Genomic DNA, 21,604 nt, shown 5'->3' with positions numbered 1-21,604 from the left:
GCAGACATGGTGAGTGACGGAGGGGTCAGAGGGGTTTACAGAGTTGGCGAGTGCTGCATGGGTCAGAGGGGTTTACAGAGATGGCGAGTGCTGCAGGGGTCAGAGGGGTTTACAGAGATGGCGAGTGCTGCAGGTGTCAGAGGGGTTTACAGGGATGGCGAGTGCTGTAGGGGTTAGAGGGGTTTACAGAAATGGGGAGTGATGGAGGGGTCAGAGGGGTTTGCAGAGATGGTGAGTGCTGTAGGGGTTAGAGGGGTTTACAGAAATGGCGAGTGATGGAGGGGTCAGAGGGGTTTACAGAGATGGCGAGTGCTCTAGGGGTCAGAGGGGTTTACAGAGATGGGGAGTGATGGAGGGGTCAGAGGGGTTTGCAGAGATGGCGAGTGCTGTAGAGTTTAGAGGGGTTTACAGAGATGGTGAGTGCTGTAGGGGTCAGAGGGGTTTACAGAGATGGCGAGTGCTGTAGGGGTCAGAGGGGTTTGCAGAGATGGCGAGGGCTGTATGGGTCAGAGGTGTTTACAGAGATGGGGAGTGATGGAGGGGTCAGAGGGGTTTACAGAGATGGGGAGTGATGGAGGGGCTGGAAGGTTTTTTTCCACAGATGGCGAGGCGTGTTTGGGAGCTTCTCCACCACGATGGAAATGCACTTTACCTCTAGTTCAAAAATGGCAATTTGCTTGTAACAAAATGAAATTGTCTCCGAGTGTTTCGCCTCTAATGCAACATTAAGCTGAGGTAACCTGTGCACCAAAGGGCAGACCTGTAGCCCCTGCACTGTATTCCATCTGCTGTTTCTTTGCCCATTCCTTTAATCTGATGAAGTTGTTTTATTACCTCTCTACTTCTTCAAAACTACCTGTCCCTCCACCTGTATTGGTATCATCAGCAAACTCTGCAACAAAGCCATCAATTCTAACATCTATGTCATTACCATATAATATGAAAAGAATCTGTCCCAACACAGGTCCCTGTGGAACATCAATAGTCACTGCCATCCAACTGGAAAGGGTTCCCCATATTACTATCTTTGCCTCTTGCCAATCAGCTACTGCTTTATCCATGCAAGAGACTTTCATGTAATATCATGGGCTCATTTCTTGTTAAGCAGACCCATGGGTGGCACCTTGTCAAGTACCTTCTGAAAGCCCAGGTGCCTATCATCAACTGATTCCCCTCCATCTACCTTGCTTATTACTTCTTCAATAAATTCAAAGAACGTCAACATACTTGTCAAGTATGATTCTCCCTTTAAGACAACATGATGAAAATGGCTGATTGTATCATGTGCCCCAAATACCCTGAAAATACATCCTCAACATCCGAATCCAATATCTTCCCAAACAGTGAGGTCAGACTAACTGCCTCATAATCTTGTATCTTCTACCTCTCTACCTTCTTGAAGAGTGGAGTGATATTTCCAAATTTCCAGTCTTCCAGAACCATACCAGAGCCCACTGATTCTTGAGGCATTGTTACTAATCCCTCCAGAATCTTTTCAGCCACCTCTTTCAGAACTCTCAGATGTGCACCATCTACTCCGGGTGACCTGTTTACCTTCAGACCTTTCTGCTTCCCAAGAACCTTCTCATGAGTAATGTAACTTTACATAATTCTGACCACTGACATCTAGACATTTATCATCCTGCTCGTGTCTTCTGGAGTGAAGACTTATGTAAAATACTTATTCAGTTCATCTGCCAGCTCCACGTTCCCCATTACTACCCCTCCAGCCTCGTTTTCCAGTGGTCTGCTATCCATTCGCACGTTTGTTATATCCATATTAGTGTATTATTTTTTTCAAAATACCTTAGTCCCATTCCAATCTGGAAACTTCACAAAGAAAAAACAAGAACTGAAATGACAAATTCAGAAAACCCTATTTACCACTTAGATGAAAATTACCGAGGACAGAACTGGGAAGAGCTATAATAGTCATTTAAAAAAATCAAATGTCTGATAAGATTTCTAAAGTATACATTTTCATACAAAATAAACAGGATTCAGCACACCAGACAGGTATATACAAATCTGATTTGAAATACAGACCAGAAAACTTAAATGAAAGGCCAACTCAGAAAAATGAATCATCACTATGGAAGAAAACATTAACCAGTGGAATGAGTATGACCCTCCATGGGAGACATCCCAATGATCTGAGCAGACCAGATGGTGACAAGGAAGCATCGAGCGCCCGACTCTGAGTTGGAGACCTCTTCCCAGAAAAAGGGGTGCCTTGGGGAATTACATTTTAAAATAAACGGAAATACATAAAAGACAAACAAACAATGCAATAAATGCAGAAAATGCCACGAGAAACCAGACACAATCCAATACATTCCAGGATCAGCAGTTTAACTCAATCTGATTACTTACAAAGGTACAATCAGGTGGTAAATATCATTCACCAAAATCTTGCTTTAAAATACAAACCCATTCATGACCACCATAACTTCATTATAGCACCATGAATTTAGGCCTGATCCAGTTTTAGAGTCAAAATCTTACAAACTATAGGATAATCAATACATTATTGCAGATAGGACAATCCATAATAACCAAATGGATATAATATTACAGGATAAGCAAGCAGGAACAACTCCCTCAATAGAAAAAACTATTCTGAACACACTAGTTCCTCAACCAATGGAGTACCTCACCACAGGCATTATTTGTGTCATCAGTCAGACAATTGAATTATTATCTCTGTCAATTAGCTTCCAAATGTTGCTACTCTGTCATTCGTTGTCCGCCCCGTTGCTGGTTCCCTTCTCCTCATCATACGGTCTTAACCCGACCATCATCCAGAGCCCCAAACTCTGCCCTGTGCAGACCAGCCTCTGGTTTCTAACCCCACTTGGTTGAACTAATGGTTTCCCATTCTGCTTTCAGCCTTTACAGGACAGTGGTGTTTTCTAACAACCCTTTAGAAGCAGGGAAAATGACCTATAATGTGGAAATGAGCCCTGAATAAGGGGGTTAACTGCCAATGTCATTCCTCTTCACCCCAGAAATTGGAGGATTTCAAAGGACTGTCATAGAACTGAATCACTGGCAGGGTTCAACCAGCCTGAATTGACTCTACTGTACTCTAGCTGTGTTATAAATACACTAAGTACTGGAGACAGAGTTTAAAATAGAACTAATTATTTGTCTCAGACCCACAATATTAAACTCCAGTCCTATTAAAGGTGAATGTGCAGCAGAAGAAACTCCTGCCATGCCCAGTGACCAGGGTACAGAACTGGGTGTGGGGAGCAGCATCAATAATTGCAGAGCTCATCACCGACAGTCACTCTTGAAATTGCATTCCGCAACGGTGATGGGCAAATCTCCAGCATGAAGCTTACTAAAACTTTCTCCCCAGTGTGAACCCAGCAGTGTGTCACAAGGTTAGATTACTGAGTGAATCCCTTCCCACATTCACAGCAGGTGAACGGCCTCTTCACAGTGTGAACTCAATGATGCACATTTGGCGGAGATGTCTGAGAGAAATTCTTCCCAATGTCTGAGCAGGTGATCAGCCTCTACCCAGTGTGATCTCGCTGGTGTCTCTGTACATGAGTTGATCGGCGGGATCCCTTCCCACATTTACAGCAGGTGAATGGTCTCTCCCCAGTGTGAACTCGCTGGTGTGCCAATAAGGAAGATGACCGAGTGAATCCCTTCCCACATTCTGAGCAGCTGAACTGCCTCTCAGCATTGTGAACTGACTGATGTCTCAGTCGGTGAGATGAGCAAGTGAATCCTTTCCCACAGACTGAGCAGGTGAATGGCCTCTCCCCAGTGTGAACTGACTGGTGTATCTTCAGTTGGGCTGAGCAAGTAAATCCCTTCCCACAGTCTGAGCAGGTGAACGGCCTCTCCCCAGTGTGAATTCGTCGGTGAGCCATTAGGTTTGATGACTGACTGAATCCCTTCCCACAGTCTGAGCAGGTGAATGGCCTCTCTCCAGTGTGAACTGTCTGGTGTCTCAGTAGGTGACATGCCAGAGAGAATCCCTTCCCACAGTGTGGGCAGCTGAATGGCCTCTCTCCAGTGTGAACTCGCTGGTGACTCTGTAGATTGGATGATCGAGAGAATCCCTTCCCACATTCTGAGCAGGTGAAAGGCTTCTCCCCGGTGTGAACTCGCTGGTGTCTTTGTAGGTAGGATGACTGACTGAATGTCTTCCCACAGATTGAGCAGGTGAATGGCCTCTCCCCAGTGTGAACTGTCTGGTGTATCTGTAGGTCAGATGATTGAATGAATCCCTTCTCACAGACTGAGCAGGTGAATGGCTTCTCTCCAGTGTGAACACTCTGGTGTCTCTTTAGGTGGGCTGACTGAGTGAATGTCTTCCCACAGTCTGAGCAGGTGAACGGCTTCTCCCCAGTGTGAATTCGCTGATGTAGCTTCAGTTGAGATGAAGAAGTGAATCCCTTCCCACAGTCCATGCAGGTGAACAGCTGCTCCCTGGTGTGAACTCGCTGGTGAGCCATTAGGTCAGATGACCAAGTGAATCTTTCCCTATAACTTCAGCGGCTGACCAGCCTCTGCCCAGTGTGAACTGACTGGTGTGTCCACAGGTGGGAAGACCTTCTGAATCCCTTCTCACACACAGAACAGGTGAATGGCCTTGCCCCAGTGTGAACTTGCTGATGTACCTTCAGTTGTGATGACCAACTGAATCCAATCCCACTGTCTGAGTGGGTTCTCCCATGTGTAAGATGATGGGCATGCCAGTCGGTCAGATGATTGAGCAAATCCCTCTCCACAGTCTGAGTAGGAAGGATGGTCGATTGAATCCCTTGCTCCACTCCTAAAATATCTGGACAGAGACAGCAAAACTGGTGTGTTGTGTTTGAATTCCCATAGACAAATTCCTTGTTGTTTTTAACCTGTAAAAAGATTTACAAAATCCATCAATGGGTATAGGTCAAAATTTCAGACGAGATCACTCGAATTGTCAAGGTGTAATCTGGCATCACACTGTTACAGTGAGGTTCTAACTGGGCACAGTGCTGGGTTCAGGAATGACCATCAAACTCTTTGATGCTCTTCCTGTCTCTGTAAGAATGGGACATTTCTGCCGTCTCCAATCTGTGACCTGGCTCAGTTTGACTCTCTCCATTGGTGTCATTCCCTGTTGCCACTGAGCTGTATGGCTGCCTGGCCCCACAGGAACTGAAACAGTCTCACACAAATAGTCTTTCTTGTCACGTAGATGGAATTTCTTTGATGTACTGTTAATTTAAACGGCCACAGTTTTAATGCCATGTGAATATCTCCCACTCAGCTGTACAGGATTGTTGGTCAGCACAGAATTCGAGTGAATGTTAGTATTATTTCAGGCACTTGTCACAGTCATGGAAAAATACAATACAGACACAGGCCCTTTGGCCCATCTAGCTTATGTTGAACCATTGAAACAGTCTACTCCCGTAGCCCTACTATCCAGGTACTATACGAACCTCTTAAATGTTGAAATCAAGCACGCATGCACCACATGTGCTGACTACTCATTCCACACCCAGATGATCAACAGTGTCAAGATGTTTCCCCTCAAGTTTCCCTTAACGTTTCACCTTTCACACTTAACCCATGGCCTCTGGTTGTAGTCTCACCCCATCTGAATGGAAAAAGCAAACTGGCATTTACCCTATCTATGCCCTTCTTTCACAAACAAATCTCCACTCAATCTTCTATATTCCAAGAAATAATGTCCTGACCTGTTCAGCCTCTCCTTGTAACCCAAGTGCTCCAGACCTGGCAACATCCTTGTGAATTTTCTCTGAACTCTCGGAACCTCTTTTACATCTTTCATGTAGGCAGGTGACCAAAACCGCACACAATACTCCAAATTAGGCCTCACCAATGTCTTGTACAAAGTCAACATAACGTCCATCTCCTGTACTCAGTACGTCGGTTTATGAAGGCCAATGTGACGAAATCTTTCATTCTGTCCCTATCGATCTGTGACACTACTTTCAGTGAAATATAGACCTGTATTCCCAAATCCCTTTCTTCTACAACACTCCTCAGTGCCCGACCAGTCACTGTGTCAGACCTACTCTGGTCTTTGCAGCTGGTCCAGTTCACAGTGCAGGCCATGACAGTCTTCCTCTCTGAACACTACACCACCAGACTTGGTGTCATCCACAAATTTGCTGATCCAGCTAACCACACCATCATCCAGATTACTGATATAGATGACAAACAACATCAGACTCAGCACTGATCCCTGTGGCACACCACTAATCACAGGCCTCCAGTCAGGGAGGCGACCATCTGCTACCACACTCTGGCTTCTCCCAAAGACAGTGTCTCGTCCAATTTACTATCTCATCTTGAATACTGAGTGACTGAACCTTGTTGACCCACCTCCCATGTGAGACTTTGTCAAGTGCCTTGCTAAAGTCCATGTAGACAACATCCGTTGCCTTGCCTTCATCCACTTTCCTGATAACTTCCTCGAGAGACTCTATAAGACTGGTTAGACATGACCTACCATGCACAAAGCCATGCTGCCTATCCTTAATTAATCCACATCTATCCAAATACTTATACATCTGTTTCCTGCACATACGTTCCAATAACTTTCCCACGACGGATGTCAAGGTCACCGATGTATAATTTCCTCGTTTATTATTAGAGCCTTTCTTGAGCAGCGGAACAACATTAGCAACAACATTGGGAACATCCAATCCTCCAGTACCTCACTTGTCACTGAGGATGTGCTTGAGCCCCGACAATTTCTGTACTTGGTTTCTGCAGGGTTCCAGGGAACAACCTGTCAGGTCCAGGGAATATATCCACACTATTTTGCCTTAAGACAGCAAACACCTCCACTTCTGTAATCTGTCCAGGGTCCGTGAAGTTAATGCTGCTTTGCCTCACTTCTATAGATGCTGTGTCCATCTCCTGAGTAAATATAGATGTAAATATAATATTTTAAATCTCCCCCATATATTTTGTCTCCTCATATTGATTACCATTCTGAACTTCAGGAGGATTCATTATTTTCCCTTGCAATCTTTTTGCTCTTAACATATTTGCCCAATCCCTGAGGATTCTCCTTCACCTTGTCTGCTGGGGCAACCTCATGCCTTCTTTTATTTCTTTCATAAGTGTTCACTTGAATTTCCTGTACTTCATAAGTATCCCATTTGTTCCTATTTGACTGTACCTGGTATGCAACTCCTTGTTATTGAACTGGGAGAGGAAAGCCAAAGGGGTGATAGAAGATTCATGAGTTTGGGGAACGAAACAAGAATGTGTCTGATATCCCACTGGTAATGCTTGCCAGTGCTGCACGGTGGGTGGGGTCTGTGAAACTAAAGTTGCAGGGGGAATGGGAGCCTGAATAACAGAACAGATAGTGGAGAGTTTGTGGAGACAGATGTTCTGTCCTCAGACAAGGTCAGGAATGAAAAACGTTGAGCATGATGCAGTGAATATGCTCAGCCCTGTATATTTCAATACAAGGAGCAGCGCAGGAAAGGTGGATGTGTTCAGGGCATGGATCAACACCTGGAATTAAGACACTAGGATCTGGCAACTGTGGACTGGGACAGGCTGCTTTATGGCAAAGGTGTGCTTGGTCAGTGGGAGGCCTTCAAAGCGAAATTTTGAAAGTACAAAGTGGGTATGTGCTTCTCAGAATAAAAGGTAAAGATAGAAATTGTAGGGAACCTTGGATTTCAAGAGATATGGAGACCCTGGTGAAGCACAAAATGAAGTTGCATAACAGGGATAGGCAGGCAGGTTCTAATGGAGTATAAAAAATTCAAGAGGGCACATAAGCAATAAATCAGGATGGCTAAAGAACAGCATGAGTTTGTTGTCGCAGAAAAGATGAAGGATAATCCTCAGGGCTTCCAGAGACAGATTAAGAGCAAAAGGATTGTAAGGCAGAAAGTTGGTCCTCTGGAAGACCGGAATGCAATCCATGTGTGGAACCAAAGCAGATGGGGGAGATGTTAAATATTTTTTCATCTCTATTTACTCAGGAGATGGACAAAGCGTCTAAGGGAGTGTGAAAAAGCGGCATTAAAATCGTGGACCCTGTACCAATTAAAGAAGAAAAGTTATTTTGCTGTTCAACATAGAGCATAGATGTCTACAGCATATTCCAGGCCATTCAGCCCACAATGTTGTGCCAACCATGTAACGTACTCTACAAACTGCGTAGAATTTCCCTAGTGCATAGTCCTCTATTTCTCTAAGCTCCATGTTCCTAACTAAGAAGCTGTTAAAAAAAACCCTATTTTATCCGCCTTTACCACCGCTGCTAGCAGTACATTCCATGCATGCACCACTCTCGGTGTGAAAAACTTACCCGATATCCCCTCGGTACCCATTTCCAAGCACTTTAAAACTATGCCTCCTTGTGTTAGCTTTTTCAGCCCTGGGAAAAAGCCTCTGACTATCCACACGATCAATGCCCCTCATCATCTTATACACCTAAAAAAAGGCTCTAAACATAAAAAAAGGAAAATATTCTTTGCTTTGAAGATTTGTTAGAAGTACAGAAGTTAGTTTTTTTTTACACAGAGAGTGGTGAGTGTGTGGAATTGGCTGCCAGTGGCGGTGGTGGAGGCGGAAATGAAAGGGTCCTTTAAGAAAGTCCTGGATGGATACATGGAGCTCAGAAAATTAGAGGGCTATGGGTAAGCCTAGGTAATTCTAAGGTAAGGATATGTTTGGCCCGGCTTTGTGGGCCAAAAGGCATGTATCGTAATGTAGGTTTTCTATGTTTCAGTGTAGACAAAATATAAGGACATAGAACGGGTAAATTCAAGCAGACTTTTCAAATGATGTTAAGTGTGACAACAACCAGAGGTTATGGGTAAGTGGGGAGGTGAAAATTTATGGGGAACATGTGGAAAATCTCTTCAATGAATTGGCCATGAGAGTGCAGAGTGAAATGCCAGCACAAGTGGTGCACGCCAGCTCGGATTCACCGTTTCAAAGAAGTTTGGAAGGGAGCCTAGATGGTAGGTGTTTGGAGGGCGATGGTCCCAGTGCAGGTAGATGCATTAGACAGCTTGAATATACTTTCAGCATTGACTAGATGGGCAAATAGTCTGTTTCCATACTGAACTTCAACATGTTTCTATGACAGAGAAGCTGGCCGAACTTGTTTGGAAATTAGAGAGAGTGCAGAGGCGATTTACTAGGATGTTACCTGGGTTTCAGCAATTAAGTTACAGAGAAAGGTTGAACAAGTTAGGTCTCTATTCATTGGAGCGTAGAAGGTTGAGGGGGGATTTGATCGAGGTATTTAAAATTTTGAGAGGGATAGATAGAGTTGACGTGAACAGGCTGTTTCCATTGAGAGTAGGGGAGATTCAAACTAGAGGACATGATTTGAGAGTTAGGGGGCAGAAGTTTAAGGGAAACGCGAGGGGGTATTTCTTTACTCAAAGAGTGATAGCTGTGTGGAATGAGCTTCCTGTAGAAGTAGTAGAGGGCAGTTCAGTTGTGTCATTTAAGGTAAAATTGGATAGGTATATGGACAGGAAAGGAGTGGAGGGTTATCGGCTGAGTGCGGGTAGGTGGGACTAGGTGAGATTAACGATTCGGCACGGACTAGGAGGGCCAAGACGGCCTGTTTCCGTGCTGTGATTGTTATATGGTTAAAATTTACTGGTCCTGATATATCCCGATTAACTGGAATCCACTGTACTGTTGAAATGTAGTCAGTTGTAACGTAGGGAACGAAAACAACCAGGGCAGATAATCTGTTAGTGATTTTGGTTGAGGAACAGAGATTGGTTTAGAAAGAGAGAAGGATTTCCCACTAGACAAAAGGTTATGGCATTTGTTACATTTGCCTGAAAAAGCAAGTATAGATTTAGTTTTGAAAGAGAGCACTTCTGGCATTATGGCGTTCTCCCCGTATCGCTCTGAAATGTCAGGATTGCTTAAGTGTCTGCTCAGGCAATTGAGATTCTAACATAGTGGCAAGGATAAGCCAAGCTGACACCTTTGGAACGCAATAATTTTTCTTACCCTCTGCGAACAGAACTATATAGACTTTTTACAATGTTTACATGATTCTTCAATACAGTTCAGGAAAATTATGTTTTACAGCCTATTGCATTGTTCCTTACAATTGTCCATCCACCTCCAGAGCCTCAAAATCCTGGAACCCTGAAGACAAGGTAGTCTTCTAAGCCTTGTTCTTGGCATATCATATAGTTGTGTGACACTGACAGCTGGTTGAATTCCTGCAAAGAACCAAAGTCAGGGTGTAACTCCAGCTCAGGGTCTTCAAAAGTACCCTGGAAGGGAAAAATAGAGATATTAAAGATAGAAATAGAGCTGTTTCTGAAGATTCCAGCAAAGGAGTCGCCATTAGGCACCTTCGTTCTCCTAAGCTCCTCCTCTACTAAGGATATCCCAACATCCATGAGACAGTATATATGATTGGCTACTGTTCAAAATTAAGGTCAGACATACACAGCAGGAGGTGATTGATTTGCTTGCCCTTTTAAGAGGGACGCAAGGTTTGTAACAGCAGTCTAGCCACTAAATCCTGTTTGAAGATACGCCTAGTTCAAGAGTATCCTAAAGGGCAACAAGAGAATGCTTTCAAGGTGTATGTTATGCTCAAAGACCAGAGCAACAGATCCTTAGCCTGGTCAGTGTTCACTGATCTGTTTGCTATCCATTGTGATTCTTCATCCTACATCTTGAACACCTGTAGTAGCCTAATGGAGAGATCAGCTAGAAGAGAGAGAGATTATCAGATTGAAGCATTGAATGGTGACATTACTCTTACACTTCCAACACTAATTGAGTGTAATGACATTCCAGACAGTCAGAAAGAAATACCAACGCCTGAGGCTGCTCTCTAGAACCTTAAGTGTTGTGCCAAACAGATCCCACCTGTAGATGATACAGGCCAAATCCCACTTTGCCTTGGTAGAGATATCCTCACAGCACACAAGGTCAGGAAGGATATCAGTGGTCATGGCAAAGCACCCTTTGCACAGAAGCTGAACCGAGGATGGGTTCTTGTTGGTGATATATGTTCAGGGAACGTACACAGGCCTACTGTTCACAGCTTTACAACAAACATTCTGGAAAATGATGGGGTGGTAAATTGGATTAGTAAATATGCAGATGATACTAAGGTAGGTGGCGTTGTGGATAATGAAGTAGGTTTTCAAAGCTTGCAGAGAGATTTAGGCCAGTTAAAAGAGTGGGCTGAATGATGGCTGATGGAGCTTAATGCTGATAAGTGTAAGGTGCTACATTTTGGTAGGAATAATCCAAATAGGACATACGTAGTAAATGGTAGGGCATTGAAGAATGCAGTAGAACAGAGTGATCTAGGAATAGTGGTGCCAAGTTCCCTGACGGTGGAATCTCATGTGGATAGGGTGGTGAAGAAAGCTTTTGGTATGCTGGCCTTTATAAATCAGAGCATTGAGTATAGGAAATGGGATGTAATGTTAAAATTGTACAAGGCATTGGTAAGGCCAAATTTGGAGTATTGTGTACAGTTCTGGTCACTGAATTATAGGAAAGATATCAACAAAACAGAGAGAGTACAGAGAAGCTTTACTAGAATGTTACCTGGCTTTCAGCACCTAAGTTACAGGGAAAGGCTGAACAAGTTAGGTCTTTATTCTTTGGAGCGTAGAAGGTTGAGGGGGGACTTGATAGAGGTATTTCAAATAATGGGGATATATTGAGTTGATGTGGATAGGCTTTTTCCAATGAGAGTATAGGAGATTCTAACAAGAGGACATGATTTGAGAGTTAGGGGGCAAAAGTTTAAGGGTAACACGAGGGGGAATTTCTTTACTCAGAGAGTGTGGAACGAGCTTCCAGTAGAAGTGGTAAAGGCAGGTTTGGTATTGTCATTTAAAGTAAAATTGGATAGGTATATGGACAGGAATGGAGGGTTATGGGCTGAGTGCGGGCCAGTGGGACTATGTGAGTGTTAGCATCGGCACGGACTAGAAGGGACGAGATGGCCTGTTTCCGTGCTGTAATTGTTATATGGTTATATATATGGAAGGGAAAAGGTAGGAGTGACAACGCAGCAGCAATGGCTGGAGTTTCTGGGAACAATTCAGGAGATGAGTGATCGATACATCCCAAAGAAATGGAAGCATTGGAAAGGCAGGAGGACGCAACCAAAGCTGAAATGAGCCAAAGCCAACATAAAAGCCAAAGAGAGAGCAAACAAAAGAGCAAAAACAATTGGGAAGCTTTGAGAAACCAACAGAAGACCGAAAAACAAGTCAGTTGAGTTTAGGACATAGAATGATGATTAATGAGTCAGTCATTAAAGAGCCTTGGCAGCACCCAACAGTCTGAGGCATTTAGAGGAACAAAATATCTGGGGCTTCAATATCTCTTGAGAACCAAGGTTCCCTGCACCAGTTACCTTTCACCTTTTATTTTGACAGACACATACACACTCTACACCCTCAAAATTTCACTTCTGAAGGCTCCCACTTACCAAGTACTCCTTTGCCAGAAAGCAGCCTGTCCCAAACCACACTTGTCAGATCCTTTCTGATACCATCAAAATTGACCTTTCTGCAATTGAGAATCTCAACCCGTGATCCAGAACTCTCTTTTTCCTTATTTACTTTCAATTTCATGGCATTATGATCTCTAATTGCAGTCACCAGCCATGGATCATTTCCTAACAGCTTATTGCACACTTATACGTCAGGAATTCTAGGTAGTGATTAAGGCCACATTTGACAAACTCTACCCCATCTATTCCTTTTACAGCATGGGAGTCCCAGTCAATATCTACCTTTGTTTCTTGGCATGGTCTGGGACCTCTCTACAAATTTGTTCCTCCAAATCGCTCAGACTGTTGGGTGCAACCAAGTCCCAATAATGGCTAGAATATCATAAATCCCTGTCTTCAGCTCATTTGGAATCTGGACAGAAGGAATGGAGACAGGCTAACCCCTATTGATATCAATGGATCTGGGGTTGAGAGGGTGAACAACTTTAAGTTCCATGGCACAAACGTCACCAAGGATCTCACATGGTCTGCATATACTGGCTGTGTTGTGAAAAAAGCACAGTGCCTCTTTCACCTCAGATGGCTGAAGAAGTTTGGGATGGGGACACAAATCCTAAGGACTTTCTAAAGGAACACAATTCAGAGCATCCTGACTGGCTGCATCACTGCCTGGTATGAGAACTGTACTTCCCTTAATTGCAAGAACCTTTTACTGGTAAAGAGAAGAATTAATTAAATTAAATACCAGCAAATTCTGGAAGCAAACATCATACTGTCCGTAAAAAAGCCGAAGATGAAAAGAGAATGGCTTTTACAAAAAGATAATGATCCTAAACATAACTCAAAATCCACAATGAACTACCTCAAGAGGTGCAAGCTGAAGGTTTTGCCATGGTTCTCACATTCCCCTGACCTAAACAACATCGAGGATTTGTGGATAGACCTCAAAAGATCAGTGCATGCAAGACAGCTCAAGAATCCACAGAACTAGAATCCTTTTGCAAAGGAAGAATGGGCGAAAATCCCTCAAACAAGAATTGAAAGACTGTTAGCTGGCTACAAAAAGCATTTAGAAGCGGTGACACTTGCCAAAGGGGGTGTTACTAAATACTGACCATGCTGGGTGCCCAAACCTTTGCTTTGGGCCCTTTGCCTTTTTTGTTATTTTGAAACTGTAAAAGAAGGAAATGAAAAAGCTTTCTTGCTTAAAATATTAAAGAAATGTGTCACCATTTTTGGAAATCAGTTCAAATTTTACTCGTTTAACTACTCACAGTAACAGAAATTTTGACCAGGGGTGCCCAAACTTTTGCATGCCAGTGTAATTGAGCAGGCCACTTTTGAAGCGGCCGTCTCCGCCCAGAAGGCTGAGCTGTTCCTACAACTCATAATACCACGATGACTGTTGTGAAAATATTGCTAAATAACTCCACACTATGGACTTCCAGAAGTGATAAGCTAGGACAATGGGCCAAAATAAATGAGGAAATCTGTAAAGAACTTGCTATAAAACAGCAGTTCCACTGCACCCATCATCTGAACGCAGCGGCATAGTGGAACGAGCCAATGGTACTTTGAAAGGTAAGTTGACAAAACCTACACAAGAAACTGGATTGAACTGATTGAAGGTTTTACCCTTAGTCCTATTCCATATGAGAATCACGCCATCAAGTAAGACAGGGCTATCACCGGCAGAAATCATCTACAGGAAGCCCATGAGAACCCCATGGGGACCCCGACCTTGTCTGCCGCTCCTCCCTGAGAGCTTACCTGCAAGATTGGATATGCATACCTTGGGGGAGGAGATGGGAAAATATTTATGCAAAGTAACTAACACTCTCCAAAGCTTGCATTCACAGGTACGACAGGCCTATCGAGACGACGAAACCCCAACTAAAGGTGACTTCTCCACCATCCAGCCTAGAGATTTTGTTCTGCTCAAGAACTGGGATGATAAGAAGTTGGGACCGAGGTGGAGAGGACTGTACCAAGTGCTACTGACAACACCTCCTGCAGTGATGGTGGAAAGGCAGCTCCGTGGATACATCGAACGGACTGTAAACACGTTACTGGCGGAACTGATAAGACTGAATGATGTAATGGTTAATGCTGATTTTAATGACCCTAAGGGAACCTGCCCCTGTCTTGGGAGGCCCCCAGTTTAACAGTTTCCTGTCCCTCTACCACACCTACGCTAAGCACGTAGAGCGGGGAGCATGTTGGGTATGTGATGAAATTCCCCAACAGGGTCAGACTATGATCCCCATGTCAGGGGTGCCCTGAATACTAGCGAAGTAAATTCAGATCTGGTGTTTTCTGATAGCCGTAATGGTAGCATTGTCAATGGCACCATATCCAGGTCTGGAAGTTGAGACTGGGGATGGTGTTGCTTTGAGGGTTGGAGTCGTAGATCTCCTCCACAAGACCCCTCCAAGCTATGGCCGGGGATAAGAGTTACATCTCCAGCAGTGGCTAGTACTACTTGTTGGTGTAACTAGAACGAGAGTGCACCCCATCAAGTGGGAAGTAGTAACTGTACCAAGAGTCAAGCTTATGATACCCCTGGACCACTAAATGGAGCTTATTGGGTTTGTGGAAATAGGGCCTACCCCTGGCTGCCGGGAGAAAGAACAGGGCAGCGGCATGGAACCACACCCTACCAGACAGGTTCTCGAAGGGGGACGAGAGTTGGAGTGGTTGTTGCTACTTGGCCGACTTTGTGCCACACTTGAGGATCCTGGCTCAGCCTCAGGATCACCCCCATTGGAATAGGCAATGAAGGGTTGCCTGATAAATTTGGTGGAATGCTTTGAGAAATAATAAGCAGGGTGGCCAAAGGAGAATTGGTAGATATTGTGTACGTGGATTTTCAGACCTTTGACAAAGTGCCACATGAGGCTTCTTAACGAGCTCTGAGCCTGGTTGGGCGGCGATGAGGAAGGAGCTGATCTCGGGTTTGTGTAAATCGAAGGGCGGTTGCAGTGGGAAAGGGCCTGGACCGAGCCAGGCGGCTGCACCGTCTGGGCCGGGAATGTAGGATCAGTTCGTTGTGGTTCCCCAAGTTGTGAGAGTGGATGTTGGTGACGAGGATCTGTCTACATGGATGGGTGTGGGGTAAATGGTGGGAATGTTGTGGGGCTACTGACGGGGTGAGGGAGGTTGGGGACGTGGGTTATCGGACACAGTGTGACCCGGGAGGATGCGTTCTAGGGCAGATTTAGTTGTAAGCAAGGACGGATCTGGTCCATTGCATCAGACAACTTTCAGGAAACAACAAATCTCTCTTTATATTAATCACTGTCTAATTTTGCTGCTACCATTGTGTTTGTCACAGAGCCCAGAGTCTGGGAACAGCTCGATGGTAGGAAGCAGATGGTGATGATGGGAGCAAACACAAGGAAATCTGCAGTTGCTGGAAATTCAAACAACACACACAATATGCTGGTGGAACACAGCAGGCCAGGCAGCATCTATAAGGGGAAGCACTGTCGACGTTTTGGGCCGAGACCCTTCGTCAGGACTAACTGAAAGGAAAGATACTAAGAGATTTGAAAGTAGTAGGGAGAATGCGAAATGATAGGAGTAGACCAGAGGGGGTGGGATAAAGCTAAGAGCTGGAAACATTATTGGCGAAAGTGATACGGAGCTGGAGAAGGGAGAGGATAATGGGACGGGAGGCCGAGGGAGAAAGAAAGGGGGAGGGGGGAAGCACCAGTGGTCGACAGTGTTTCTCCTTATAGATGCTGTCTGGCCTGCTGTGCTGTGTTCCACCAGCATTTTGTGTGTGTTGGTGATGATGGGAGGCTGTTTATTGGAGTCAAGGCCCGTGCCTCCTGGAGCTCCCCAGGGTGACACCCATTGCTACTTGTCATCTATGTCAATAATCTGGTTGAGAATGTACAGGGTATGGGTAGTGAGTCTGCAGCAGGTAATTGCAAACAACTACTTCTTTTTGCAGGATAGTAAATATAAACACCCCTCTTTCCCTCTCCACACTCAGAACCGACCAAAAGCTACTTCAGAAGATACAAGTTCTTCAAATGAGCAAACACTGAGGGAATGTGAGTGACTTAAAAGAGCTCGGACACTGACAGTACATTATTGCAACTGGGTCTGAGAGACTTAACTGATACATTCATTCTCACCTCAACTATTCCCTACTTTATTTTGTACAGATACCATAAATTCCAGTGTATAAGCCGAGAATTAGGCCCCAAATTTTGGTCCTAAAATTAGGAGGTCGGCTGTTACAGAGGGTGCCAACTTTGGAAAAACGAATACAGGGAAGACAGGTCGGATTTATTGGTTGTTTTTGAGTCAAATTCATTCCACTCTCAATGCATGAATTCTTTGGTTTGTTTAAAATCACATCTAGTGGCTGGCGCACGGAGATCAAACCACTGGGGATGACAGCAATCTCTGTGTTTTCAGCTTTCAGTGCTGCTTTTGTCTCACCTGACAAGTGCGCTTTGAACACGTCCCAGACAAGTAGCGACTTTTCCTTCCCAAAACCTTCCGAATGTCAACGCCACACCTCTTTAACCCACTTTGTCCATCCAGCAGCGATTTTGAACGTAAACAACAACACCTCGCAGGAATTTTCTGAGTAATCTTTGTTTTTTGTCTCAAGATCGAGTCTATTCATAAATCGGGTGCACCAAATTCGCGTAGCTTTGAAATTTTCACTGACCTCATGGTGTTTTTCGTCCCATTGAACTCGTATCATTTCTCTGGTAACAATGTATCCGGATGATCGCTGGTGATTCACCCACTCTAAGACATTTTCTTCCAGTTCTGGCCACTGGCGTGTTTTCCCGTGGTTTGCACATTTCATCTTTGGCATTTCCCTCAGCGTGTCCTCTGCCTTTCTCCACTCTCTCACTCTCTCTCGTTTACACTAAACTTCTTAGCAGCTGCAGAATTATTTGTTCCTTTGGCAAAATCAACAACCTTCAGCTTGAAGCCAGCACCATATCGCACTCGTTTTAATCTTTTGTACATGGCGGTCGCAAACTCAATACTGAATACATGTACTGATCCCGCCACCCCGTGTTATGTTTTAACGAGATTACGATCGGTGCAAAATGGTTTTGTGGGGGTAATATTTCAGAGGCTTCTTCACCATTGGTGACCTAATCCAAAAGTTTCCTCCCTGATTTATTTATTAAGAATTTGCTGATAACGCTCTTCACTGTGTAAGCCTGTTTTCTTAGCAGGTACCGGTTCACAAAAATTTCAGGTTCCGGATCCTGCAAAGCTGAGTACAGGCATTGTTTCTGGTTAAATCAAAAACCTTTATAAAAGGGGACAGCTTATACAAAGGTAACATGAAAAAGTCCCTTTTTTAACCTTGAAAATGGGGGTCGGCTTATACTCCGGAATATACGGCTTGTGACGTCTAAAGGACCAGTGTTTGAGTAAATGAGACTCACCAGACTTGTTCCCGACTGAATCAATGGAAACCCTGAGTCAAAAGGGTTTCTCTCTAGTCGGTGCTCTCAGTCCTCGTGCTGGTTCGCTTGCTGCTGCTCCCTCATCTTCATTCGTGGTTTGCTTCCAGTTGTGGGTATTTCTTCCAATAAATCTCTCACCGCAGGTCTAACTTTAACACGAACGATAATGAAGCATGTTAACAATACAAATGAGAACAAAATATTTCTGCTTGCTGAAATCTAAACATTGAAGACAAATATAACGGTCTCAGTGAACAAATCTGTAATTGTCCCTGACACGTCACCGAACCTGATATGGGATAGGAAGGAGTCATTGTTCAGTCATGGTAAGATATGAGATGTCGGGACAGAATTAGATGATTCGATCTATCGAGTCTGCTCCACCACTCAACCATGGCGGAGATTTATTCCAACACCATATTCCTGCCTTCCTTCTGTAACCCTGAACCTACTTAGCAATTATCAATATATTAATCTCTGTCATAAATATACCCAAATAGCAGCCTCAACCAACCTCTATGACAACAAATTCCACAGATCAGTCATCTTTTGGCTGAAATTGTTTTTCTCATCACAGTTTTGAAGGGAAGTATCTTTATTCTGAGCCTGTGCTGTCAGATCACAGACTCTCTGTCTAATGGAAACATCCTTTCCATGTCCACTGTATCCAGGCTTTCCAGCATTCGGTAGGTTTACTTAACCACACATCCCTCCGCAACTCCCACCGTCCCTCTGAACTCCATTGAGCACAGGTCCAGAACCATCAAATGCTCCTCATACATAAAGCCCATCATCCCTGAGATTATTCACGTGTACCTTGTTAGCAACAACTGCACTGAACACAATCCCAATCATAACAGACAATCAGGAGATTTAAACCATTCCAGAGTGAAAGCAATAAAAAGAAACTGGATTCACCAAAATCCCTCAAAAGTAAGGAACTGCTGTGGGGATAGCAACAAATTTAAAGATTCAGGTTCACAATCATTTGTCAGAATGGATTCAAAATTTATCATTTTTGTGCAGATCTCCAGTAACCTGAGTGTCTGTTTGATTTCCACTGTCTGACAGACAGGTGACAGCAAGGAGGAATTTGCAAACACAGTTCAAACACTGAACCCCCCCCCCCAGATCTATTTCCACTTGTTCAAACACAGAACAGCCCATTTACTCACAGCCTGTCCTTGTGAGGGATGGAATACAAACTCATTTTCTCCTCAGATTAGCTGCATTGCGTCCAAAGAAACTCCAGAAAAAAAAACACTAGATCCCAGACCAGAAACACTCGCTCAACACCTCATAAACCGGGGCAGCTTGATCCCCGGGTCCAGTTTACTTGGATCTAAACAGGGGTGCAGTGCACCTCCGGACCTCACCGGAGCAACACTCCAGCACATCTGTAAAAAACACTAGATCCCAGACCAGAAACACTCGCTCAACACCTCATAAACCGGGCAGCTTGATCCCCGGGTCCATTTTACTTGGATCTAAACAGGGGTGCAGAGCACCTCCGGAGCTCACCGGAGCGCCACTCCAGCACCTCTGTCAAAAAACACTAGATCCCAGACCAGAAATACTCGCTCAACACCTCATAAACCCGGGCAGCTTGATCCCCGGGGCCATGTTACTTGGATCTAAACAGGGGTGCAGAGCACCTCCGGACCTCACCGGAGCACCACTCCAGCACCTCTGTAAAAAACACTAGATCCCAGACCAGAAATACTCGCTCAACACCTCATAAACCCGGGCAGCTTGATCCCCGGGGCCATGTTACTTGGATCGAAACAGGGGTGCAGTGCTGCCGGAGCTCACCGGAGCACCACTCCAGCACCTCTGTAAAAAAAAGTCAAATTAAACAAGCGGGGAATTTAACAGCGGCCGCATATTAAATAGAGGGCATTTTACAGAAGTGGGGGTTGGGGACAGGGGTTGGTGGATGGGGGGGTGGGGAATGCCACTAATAACATTAAGATAAGATGTTCGATAGTTTTTGGTGAAATCCTGGAGCCGTGACTGTGGTGGTCCGTGGATTACTCGCTAATACAAAAGTAATTTTTTCTCACTTATAACCCTATGGCTTCTAAGCAAACGACGTTACTCCACTTGCTTGGTAATTATATTTTATGATTATTAGTGAATGCAACTGTGCAATACTTTGTCATATTATTAAATTAAGTGTTATTTGTTTTATTGTACCAGTTATATACTGAAATGCAGTGATTGGCTATAATCTTGTTAATGTCTTAACTATCACCGTATTTCTGTGGAGCTCTGGAATTCATATATATTTCTTTGTTTAGAGTTTGATATTATAAAAAGCCCAATTTGTGTACGTGCTGATCACATGAATGGTGCAAGGAAGTTACCCAGTACATGAAAGGAGCAGGTACACAAATTAGGTGTGACATACAAGGGGTGATTGATAAATTCGTGGCCCAGGCGGAAGGTCGATTTCAGAAAAACTAGCAATTTTCCATTATCTGAAACAGAAATACAACAAAAGTTACTGACTTCAAACTTTCTGTATAATCACTCGAAGAGTTAAACTGCAAGTGCATGTACCATGAGCTGTATAACTTTAGCCGTTCTAACAGAGGCCACAAACTAATCAATCACCGCTCGTACAGCTAAAAGATTGGCATTGCACCCCTGCTGCAGCCGTCCGGCAGAGCTCGGGTCCGGCCCTTTCCCAAAGCAAGTGGCCCCCAATGTACAGAAATCCGCCGAGGTCAGACCCCATTCACCCCCGCTCTAGTCGGAGAACTCCCAACAGCCGGAGTCGGCACTGCGCATGCGTTTAACGAGAGGTTTTCCGCAGCACCACCGGTGGCCGGAGGTCTACACATCGTCGCCAGTGGCCGGAGGTCCCTACAGCGCCTCCTGTGATCGGAGGCGGGAGGGACAACGGAGAGGCCAAGTCTGCAGATAATACACACAAAATGCTGGTGGGACACAGCAGGCCAGACAGCATCTATATGGAGAAGCACGGTCGACATTTCGGGCCGGGACCCTCCCTCTGGACTGAGAGTGGACGGGAAATGGTCAGAGAAAAGAGGTGAGGGTTGGGGATGGGGCATGAGCTGGGGAGTGAGAGGTGGATCCAGGTGAGGGGGGAGGTGGGAAGGTGGAAACAGTGACAGGGGGGGAGGTGAGTGTTTGGTGTAACACGGGGCTGCAGAAGATGGTAATTAATTCCACAGAGGATTAACAAAGAGGTTAGAGCGTATTTGTTATAGAGAGTGCAATGAAGATTCACCAGACTGATCCCTGGAGTGGTGGGTCATCATATGGAGAAAGACTAAATGTGATAATCCTTTCACTTAGAGAATCCAGAACTGAGGTGAACACTTTGAAATGCACAACATCATAACCAGTTGAACCAGGGATCCCAGTCATTGAAAAAGGGGATGGACTGTCCCAGACTGAGCGGAGGGGGAATGTCTCCACTTTGAGGGTGGTAAATGTCTGTAAATTCCCACCACAGAGGGCGGTGAAGACTCAGTGATCGTCCTCACATAAAACAGAGTCCGGCAGATGTGTGGGGATCGAAGGGATCGAGGAAATGAGGATCGGGCAGAAACATGTATCTGAGATGGCAGAGCAGCCGCCATCTTGTTGATGATTAGAGGGGCTGAATGGCCTCCTCCTGCTGTTTCTCACTTGATGT

General features: G+C 44.7%; 1 protein-coding gene across 4 annotated transcripts in view; it reads right to left on the bottom strand.

The window, feature by feature from the left end:
* Positions 1 to 1,880: 1,880 nt before the first annotated feature.
* LOC132388380 (zinc finger protein 239-like) overlaps positions 1,881 to 21,604 on the bottom strand; it is a 46,492-nt gene continuing 26,768 nt past the window's right edge. For 2 of the 4 annotated variants that reach the window (XM_059960722.1, XM_059960726.1), the window contains exons 3-5: positions 17,917 to 18,086; positions 10,095 to 10,265; positions 1,881 to 4,877 (exon numbers count right to left, since the gene is read on the bottom strand). In XM_059960722.1, coding sequence (XP_059816705.1) covers positions 3,525 to 4,478 — 954 coding nt within the window. In that variant the 5' untranslated portion in view covers positions 4,479 to 4,877; positions 10,095 to 10,265; positions 17,917 to 18,086 and the 3' untranslated portion in view covers positions 1,881 to 3,524. The remainder of the gene's footprint in view (positions 4,878 to 10,094; positions 10,266 to 17,916; positions 18,087 to 21,604) is intronic. The other 2 variants (XM_059960723.1, XM_059960724.1) reach the window with 2 other exon arrangements.

The sequence above is a fragment of the Hypanus sabinus genome, unplaced genomic scaffold (assembly GCF_030144855.1).
Source record: "Hypanus sabinus isolate sHypSab1 unplaced genomic scaffold, sHypSab1.hap1 scaffold_307, whole genome shotgun sequence".
NCBI lineage: Eukaryota > Metazoa > Chordata > Chondrichthyes > Myliobatiformes > Dasyatidae > Hypanus > Hypanus sabinus.
Note: the sequence above shows the minus strand (reverse complement) of the source record. Positions and strands in the feature narration are given on the sequence as shown.